General features: G+C 41.6%; 1 protein-coding gene across 1 annotated transcript in view; it reads right to left on the bottom strand.

Annotated features, from left to right (window-relative positions):
- Positions 1-9,477, bottom strand: part of LOC101864094 — a 14,223-nt gene extending 4,746 nt beyond the window's left edge. Inside the window, exons 1-5 of the mRNA XM_035972415.1 lie at positions 9,337-9,477; positions 4,198-4,340; positions 1,990-3,063; positions 1,312-1,476; positions 649-897 (exon numbers count right to left, since the gene is read on the bottom strand). Coding sequence (XP_035828308.1) covers positions 649-897; positions 1,312-1,476; positions 1,990-3,063; positions 4,198-4,340; positions 9,337-9,469 — 1,764 coding nt within the window. The 5' untranslated portion in view covers positions 9,470-9,477. The remainder of the gene's footprint in view (positions 1-648; positions 898-1,311; positions 1,477-1,989; positions 3,064-4,197; positions 4,341-9,336) is intronic.
- Positions 9,478-9,747: the final 270 nt, after the last annotated feature.

The raw sequence follows: 9,747 nt of genomic DNA, 5'->3' as shown, positions 1-9,747 counted from the left end.
CCCCCCCTTGTGTTTAAAATATTATGACACTGTCGAAAACATCCGTTAACCCTTTGAGCCCTGGCCTCCTGAGGCTACCGTGCCCCTCTGCCTGAGCTCCTGAGCGATATATTACTAACATTCACAAGATCGTCAGAATTACTTTCCACATATCCCACTCAGGGTAGACCTTATCATTACCAGCATCAAATTCAGAAAGATCTTCAAAATAATCAATAACATCTTGCGCAGTAAACACTGTTTTCCGTGTATGTTTTGTCCCAGACGGGTAGGGCTGGAATAGGGTCTCGGTCACTGGTGTACCAGTGGCTAGGCACATGGGCAGTTTTTTTAGCCTCTGGTGGCAAAGGCTCTAAGGGTTTATCTAACACAAACACTTTTCTCCTTGACAAGGGATGGCTGTCTTGAACATTTCAACTGTATCGATAAATCTTAGTGTAAACATTACGACATACAGTATAACACGGAAGATCGAACACAGAAGACTCGAAATCACGCATCCGCTGAACTGTGCCTGCGGTCCCGTTTTTTCTTTTTCTCTTTATCTTTGTAAGATGTCCCTCGAACTACGGATCCCTCGAACTACCGAGGCGGGTCCCGACAAATTCGAGCTATCCGTGTTATACTGTATGCTGTAGAGAATCATACCTTAGCGGCCAAAAGGTTCGGCACCAAATCCTTGTCCAGAGACAGGTTGACCAGCACTTTCAGACTCTGGACTCTGACAGCCGGAGAGCCCGAGTCGAGAAGGGAGAAGAGTCGCGGCACGAGGCCCGTGTAGTAGCTGTGGTAGGTGGCCTCAGAGGAAAAGTTGATGAGGGGACGGAGCAGGGACAGTTGGAGAGCCTCGCTGGTCGTGTCAAGGGAGAAAACGTCCACCAGGGCCGGGATGCTGTCCTGAACAAGAGAAACAATTTGTTTGGTTAAGGCACGAAAAAAGGACACCTTGCAAATAATAATAATCTGACCAAACATTTCAAAGTGCACACATTGTAAGAAAAAGGTGCAGCAAAGAAATATGTACAACAAATTCAAGAGAAAAGACGGTGAAAGGAGACACATATAATGTCTTGAATCCGTAAGATTACAAGACATTGTGGGACTGAAAAAACTGTTGACAAGTTCGAGCAAAGAGAAGTACATTGACAAAATAATGGTTCTTTAGAGCAAAGAAAAAATGCGACAGACAGACAGAAACAGCACAGCGAAAGAAAACAAGTAGGACCTACCAGTGGCACACCCCAACCACCCTCAATAACAGACAAGTGCCCTGAGGAAGAAGGAGGCATAGGAGAACAAGACTAAATTTACCTCCATCAGCGCTTGAGTAGTGGGGTCCAAGCTGAAATTTGTGACCACCTGACACAGAGCTTGCAGCATCGTCTCTGACCCGACCTTTCCCTGCACCAGCTCTTGGCACTTCTCTGTGGTCAGGGCGGTCACCACCTGTGGGCACCTGCTTGCTCGCAACTTTGGCTGGCAAAAAGACAAAGTCAAAATAAAGATAATTTCTTTTTTTGGCTTCATTTCAACAAAATTTCTGAAAATATGTGTACGAAGAGTCATCAGTTTTAATTAATGCCCAGCTTTTCTGAAATAAAAGTAAAGAAAAAAAAAGAGGAAAGCGAGGAGGAGAAGCTAAAGAAGAAGAAGAAGAAGAAGAACAACAACAACAACAATAACAACAACAATCACACAGAAGTACCAACTAGTTGAGAAAAAAATCCATAAAACTTTTCGGACACCGTGGAAAAGGTCACGCGGTGACTCAAAATTTACAGATCATACTTTCTAATACACCCTGTATCAAGACTATTTTTTTTATATTTAGTGCAAAATGACATGCACAAAGAGATCTGACTATAAATGTATAAGCAGGAATTATCATTACAACAGACATGAAGTCAAGAAAACAATTTCAGAAATCTAGATTTATCCGGAGAATCAGCACCTCTGACAACAAAATAACAAACAACATCAACCACTCACATTGTGCTGCGTGAAGGCACTGACTCTGACCAGACTGTCCAGCACCGTGGGGACCAGGCCCGTGTCCGGCCGAGAGAGAATGGACACCAGCACCTCCACATCTTGCTGGCTCAACTGTGCCGGAGAGCTCTGACACAGAGACAAGACACGGGTCACCTCCTCAGAACTGGGCTCTTGTGTCGCTGCCTCTTCATCTTCATTGTCAGCAGCAGCGCCAATCTCCGCGGAGAGGACAGCGTCCGTGATGGGCAGGACTTGGGCATTCTGTGACACGTCTTCTGCGGCTACTTCCTGTTGCTCGTCGCCCTTGACAATCTCCACATCAGCGCCGACATCCTGCCAGGAACTCATTTCCATTGAAGAGGACATTGACTCTTGCCTCTTCTCTTCTTCACCACCCAAAGTGGCCGGTCCAACGCTCTCCTCTCCTTGACCTTTGCTCTCTGTGACCTGTGGACCTCCAGCATCATTTAATTCAGCGTTCTCCGATACAGAGCTTGTTGATGGCACCAATGTTTTCTCATTGTCTGTCACGGAAGCTTCCAGATCTTCTTTTTTGTCATCTTTCGGGCTTTCCCTTTCTTCCTGTTCGCTTACATCTTTGTCTGCTGACTCATTTTGTTTCTCTGAAGGCATCTCCACGCTCTCATCCGCCGAAGTATAGTAAGACGAGCCAGATTTTTCAACATTTTCCACCATCACCATGCTGGTCTCGTTGGCGTCCTGGAAGGATTCCTGATCGGTCAGTTTCCCTTCCTCTCTGGTTCCCTCAAGAGACACCTCCTCCTGACTGGCCCCTTCCACAATTTCTGGGGCATCTTTCCTCTCCTCCTCACTGACAACCTCCTCTATGGCTTCGTCTTCAATGACATCATACGAGCTCTCGTCGCTGCTACGGTCAGATTTTCTCCCACTCCCTACTCCATTCTCAGTGTTGATGGTAAGACTGCTGTTTGCCAGGTTGTACCCTCCGTCGATGGCAAAGAAGCTGCTTTGACAGTCCTGGGTGAGAGGGTCAGCACAGACATCGGACTGGTCTGGAACTACATCTGGTTCAGATGCTTTCCCAGTCGGCTGTGGACCAACATTCAACAGTGTCAAGAGATAAATAGATAAAGCAAAGAACAACAAGATTAAAAAACAACTGGTGCCAGTCAACTGGACGGTCTGCAAAGATGTTTCTGTTCTACTTGACAGTCGACCACCAGATTAGTCTGACAACTATTTCACTTGACAGTCTACCAGTTTACTACAGTCCCCAATACTTAACATTTCCTCTGCATTTATACAGGTTTGAGACTGTCATTGGTTCTGAAATTTGTGGTTGAAGTTTGTTGGGAGGTGGCTGCGGTCAGTCAGGTGGGACTTATGAAAGACCGTCAAGTGGACTGGCACCAAACAACTACAGTCATGCTACTATGTCGAGGATAAAATTTCCCCCAAAACATCCTCTAAATAATTCACAGCAGCGGTACAAATATACTCTTAGCAATCTATTAGTGTGGTCAACTGAAGGCCCTCAAATACTAGTTGGCCTATCGGCAGAGAGAAATTCCCCATCATGATTGAAATGAAGTTTGAACCCTTCCAACCTTGATCAATAAATAGCATTCCCCTGGTCAAAAATAAATAAAAACCTTACTTTCCCTATATCTTGATGAAAGTGAAAATCCATATAAAGCTAACTGGAGATTTTATCATGCAGTAGGTCATGCCTCATTGACCCCTTGAATAGGTTCTTTCTGGGTTTAGGACTGAAAACTAAATATTGCCGATGCACGCCTGTGAATAAAACTAGTAACCCAACCCTCATGGAAGAGGACAGATACCAACACCAGCTTGCAAAAAGAAAGATTCTACTTCTCACTTTCCCAGTCAAAATGAATGCTAAAACTTTCATGGCACAGGTGTTCCATGACTAGCTGCTTATGTCATTGTTTATCGGAAGTGTTCACTCTGAATACTTAGCCATTGGTGAGACCTAAGTATTCAATCTGAGGGCTATATTCTGCAACTTTTAAAAAACAATGAAGAAAAGAAATAGTACTAGAGACTAAAAACCCATAACACAATAACAATGAAAAAGACCCATACAATCACTGACCTTGTCATGACTAAAAGGACCCTAACAATCATTCACCTTTTTCTGCACACAGATAAGCAGTTGTGGACATTTAGTACTGGTATCTCAAACTATTTGCCACCTACCTCCTGAGACGCTAATGAAGATACTTCTGACTGCAATTCTTCTTGAACCGATTCTTTTGATGCCTGTGTTGGCTGTGCTGGTTCTGTCTCCTTTGGTTTTGTGGCTTCAAGTCCATCGCCAGACGTTTCTGGGAAGGAATTGTCTGGCAGAAAGGAAACAGAGTACATTTAAAAGCAAGCCACAATAGTTTGCATCAGAATCTCTAAAGGCATACATGCTGGCAAAGAATCCAGAGCAACAAGTACAGTAGTAGGTAGTTATTAATGACTCAACTCACCACATGGATCATATTTATATAAATACATCTTCAAATGATGAACAATTTTAAAAAGTAAAAAAGCTACCACCCAAGAGGTGAACATTTAACATTACAATCTGAACTTTGAGAAGTAGAAGGGTTAGAAAACAAAATTAGTACCCAGACTTTTAGGATACATTTCTTGATCCTTTTTAGGGATGTCCACGAAAACTTTGCCATCACTAAACCGGTCACGAAAGAGAGACATTCTCCTCCATTCAGACATAGATCTCCCCCCCCTATATATAAAGTCCATGCGACACAAATGAACCTGCAATTAGCATTACATTTGTGTAACAGCTGGACAGAATTTTTTTTTTTTTAAATTAGCTTATAAGAATAGAAGAACAGGGCCCCAAAGAAGCCACCAGCAGATTACACACTGAAAAAAAAATCTACTTCAATAAGTATCTTTCCCAAAACGTTAGAATTTTGGTAAATCATCAGATCCTAAAGTTGCATGCGTGTTTCAGTCAACTTAAAAAAATTACGAACAAGAATTTGAGCTAAATATTGTTTTCTGGAGTACAGCTATCTTCGCCTAAATGGTGCTCGAGAGGACTCCTAAGCGTGTGTGTCTATACTCTATACGGAGTGTGTATTTACGTGAACTTGCGCTACGCGGGACATTTTAGTACCTCCCTTGGGGAGTGGAGGTAGGGGATGGGGGGACTTGTCTTGTGACGTTAAGGGTTTTGCAGAGACACTTCTTCATCTAGCATGATGTGATTTTGCTTTCATGGCTTTTACTTAATGTCCAGGTCTGGCACTGGTAGTGGTAGCATAATGTTGGGTACAAAAATATAAAATACTGAAGTGACAAGCTCGATTTAAATATATTCATTTAGACAAGTTAAGGAAGGACTTCCGTAACGAGCGACCACCCCAATAAACATAATATAGAAGTGACGGGATAATTTGGTTTTGGCCCCAACGAAACGTATGGAGTGTGGGTTTTGGCTTCATCGACGATTACTTCTGGTTCAAAAAGATTACTTTTTGATGTGCGCGCCGATAAAATAATTATAATGTTTGACGCTCAGCAAGCAAGAGATATCAATTCATATTGAATAGCAAAACATCAAAATTATGCTAATCCCCCCGGGGCAGTGCCACTGACTTTAGTGTCTTTAGGCCATTCCCAAAGGGGGGACATTTCTCGTTCAAGCACAGTAGAATTGTAAATGGGCTGATTCATGTCACGCTCATAACTGTGCCTGATCTACAACAGGGAACTGCTTGCTTTTTCTTTCCTAATCCTTACTATTTTTTTTAAATTGTCAATTTCCTCTACTTCTTTCACGTTTGTCACTCTTTGATGACCTGCTATTTTTGTAGTGCCTTGATAGTCGAAGCAGACCTTGTGCTGTTGAAGCTAGAAAGGTGAGCAGAGTAAATCTGATTCCCTGTGAAGACTTCTCCGTTGACACCCACCCCTTGGTGCTCATATGACCTTATGCAGTTGCGAGCGCCATAAAACCCTCTACTATAATAATAAAATAATTATGCTTAAATTCAGGGGCAGGGCTTTATTAAAACTCCCCCTGTTATTTATATAAACAAGTGAAATATTATCGCTCATTTTATACAGTAAAATAGCAGCGCATCTCTTGCTCTTTCGGATAAAACATCGATACTGAGTATTTAAGTCTATCGGTATCCAGTACTCTTGAGGCCAAAACCGGAGAATAGAATGTCGAAGAGACCTCACTTTAATCCTAACCCTGACCCCAACCTTACCCCTATCCCAAACTCTAATTATTTTAATACTAAAATACTAAATCTATAATTAAAGCCTGCGATTATTCAGACCCCAGGGGTGCCAATAATCTGGTCACTATTCTGACCCCCCGAGAACAGGTATAATAATACGAAGTGACTATTCCTCCAAACGTTCGGAGAAATAGTGCCGATCTTTATTTCTCCGAACGGTTTCTGGCTTCCGGTCTCGTGATTTTTTGCCTATATTTATTGCGAGAGTTCGGCGCCCCTCTGGCCTCTGGTCTGGGAAGGAACACTGCATGGCAAGCCCGCCTACATACTCCCTTCAGTAACACCCACCGCACACCCACCACCATCATGAACATGTACACACACAAACTTATACACACACTAACTAAACATGATCAGTGGGCAACTTTTGAACGTATGACGAGCTGAGCTGTGGATGGAGAGACAGTGTGAGTGAAAGAGCGGGTTAAAGGAAGAATGTACGAGTGTATCCACAGGCGACAGCAACTACGCCTACAAGACGACGACACCGACCCCACCTGGCCTGGTCCACAGCTCACGAACGAAAGGAATGTGGTTAAGGCAGTGTTTTGCCTATGTTATTGTCCATGGTTTGTAGGGTGCAAGGGAATGAGTGAGATTTTCTTAGTGTGTGCCTGGAGGGAGGGGGTGGGGTGTGAAAGTCATGCGGACGGGGATATGAGCCGCGGGAGAGAACACAGGAATTGAATGGATGAGTGACACTGAAAGAGAGGAACGACTCATGAGCCCTGGAGTGAATGGATCCTGTGTTTCTATTTTTGTATACTTTGAACTGTCATGTTGCTGAATAAAGGCTGAAATAAAGCCCGAAAAACAAACACACACATACTCCTCACTCTCCACTTACACACTTACTACCACACACAGACACTCACACACGCACATGCATACACACACACACACACAGGAGCAAATTTTTGGGTCTATATCTATTTCAATTTTCAAGAGCTAGTCTAGAGATTTTTAGATGAGTGTAAAAACGTGAAAAAGAAAGGTTTCACAACAGGATGAAATCAAAATTAAAACAGCCCATAAAAACAACCACAAAACTTAACAAATAAGGGCGTGTGTCCACCTGTCCGAAGAAGATTCGCTATTTTAACCATAAATGTGCGTAAATTTTTAAAAAAGTAGAGGATATTACATGTAAATTATGGAATCACAGTGTCAGTCCATGTAATCGGTTTTGGTGGAACGTACGCTCTAACATAAAGACATTTAAATCTATATATATATATATATATATATATATATATATATATATATATATATATATATATATATATATATATATATATATATATATATATATATATATACACCCCCCCCCCCCCCTTTTCACCAACAAAAAAAATTGATAGAAAAACAACACATCAGAACAATAACAAGAAAAAAAAAGTACACACTAACAAAATAAAACACCACAAAGAGTCAAAGAGGGAAAAATAAAAGTAACTGTAACGTATTCAATAAATCAACGGGGTGACAACAAGTGAGAAAGAGACTAAAGACTAAGTGAAGCTAAGTGAACTTTCTTTTCAAAAGTAAAGAGGTTCGGTTTCTTTCGGTTAAATTTGACTTTTATTCCCCGACCAAAAAATGCCAAAAATCGAGCCACGATTGATTGGTCGCGGCCGTGACAAACGCAGAAGCTAGTTCTGTGTCGTTATCAATAATCCTCCGTAGATCTAAATCTAGACAGCACACGAGTGAACACAACACATTAAGTTTAGGCCGGTAAGTTTAAGAGCAGCACCCTTCATAGGCGACATGTCATATCTGTAGCGAAAAACTGTTTGGAACTGTTGCATTTCTTTATATAAATATTTACTGCGGACATTTTTTTGGACCGATTGAACCATATATTATATATTGTATTGTATACAAACAATCTTTGGTAGGCCTATACTCTATATAATATCCGAAATTTGCGTGAAAGGATGCGATTTCAGAGTGTTCGGAGAAATAGTGTCCAGCTTTATTTTCCTGAACGTTCGGAGAAATAGTGCCGGCCTTTTATAATATGGGCTGCATTTGTCCTTATCCAGGGTGAAGAGATATAAAACTTAAGGGCGAGTTGGTCTTAGTGTTTTTGAAAAATGCAGTGACTATGTCACGGTGCCGTGAATGTAATATAATCTAGATCTAGATCTAGATCTAGTTTGCAGGTTACGTTCACAGCGCCCTGAATGTTGTTTGCAGGCTCTGATTTGCCATGTAAATGGAGTCAAATTTGTGTTCAGCACACAAAACAAACTAAATAAAATAGTACACACACAGAACCTGGACTTAACTTCTGTTCTGCGTCGGTACCGAGATGCGAGTCTTATAATTTTTCTGATCGAGTTCCTCATTTCTAAGCGGGTTAATTTGTTACAATTTCATTGGACGAACATCTAGGGCTAGCAACTTGACCGGTTTTGAATGAGAAGTGTACGCCTCCCTCATGAACCAACGCAGGTGATTCTACAAGTAGGCCACAAACTCAAACAAACTCACGCAGACTGACGCACACAAACGGTCATCACACGGATGAAGCTCAGAGGAGGGCCGGACGGCTATAAAGCTCCAACCGGAACCTGGACAGCGGGGGTCTTAATACGGAAGCCGGAAAGAAGGAGGGTCCGAATAATATTCTGATTAATCACACCCCTGGGGTCTGATTAATGATACCGATAATTATAATCCTCTAACTCTTCTCTGTTTTCTATTTCAGAGAGGTATTCAATAGTGGCAGTGGTCGCTCATTTTTGGCTCATATGGAATTCGCCAGTTAACACCACACACTTATTTCAGGCAAAAATTCACCGCCAAGAGGCCAATTCAACCTAAAATAAACAACTGTTTAATGAAACTGATGAAGTAGGAAGTAATAAAAGTTACTGACAATACAAAGTTCATCGGTTAATCTTTTATCATTAACTTTGCACTTTGCTCAGGGCTCAGGCCAGGGGCAGAGAATGATGGATGGAATGACAGTCCAAGGGCATGACTTTCATCACAAAGTTCTGACAGTTACAAGCCATGATAAACACAAACGGACACAAGACACAATTATCGTTGTTACCTTTTTTCTTTGGTCCAAACTTTTTCAACAATAAATAAGTTATAACAACAACTCCAGTAGCCGCAAAAACTCCAAGGACGATCCTTGTGCTCTCAGGAGATGCCATTTTTAGAACAGGAAAACGTGATTTCATCAACCGAAAATAGTACTTTAGTTTACATTTACGACAGCAACTGACCGTGCAAAATTTAGGAATTCAGTTGCAAGTAAAAGGAAAAATCTTTGGTATTCATTCACATTCTTCAAAGATCAATTTTTGTTCGCGACAACTCCTTATTATAGTTTTAGGTGCTTGCAAAAGAGAAAAAAGAAATAATCCCGTATTATTTAGTTCAAATCCAGGGATTTCATTCTTCTCATCAGCAGAAAGTACTATCTAAACATAAATAAATATATTATTTTTAAAAATTA

Source organism: Aplysia californica, unplaced genomic scaffold (assembly GCF_000002075.1).
Source record: "Aplysia californica isolate F4 #8 unplaced genomic scaffold, AplCal3.0 scaffold00684, whole genome shotgun sequence".
NCBI lineage: Eukaryota > Metazoa > Mollusca > Gastropoda > Aplysiida > Aplysiidae > Aplysia > Aplysia californica.
Note: the sequence above shows the minus strand (reverse complement) of the source record. Positions and strands in the feature narration are given on the sequence as shown.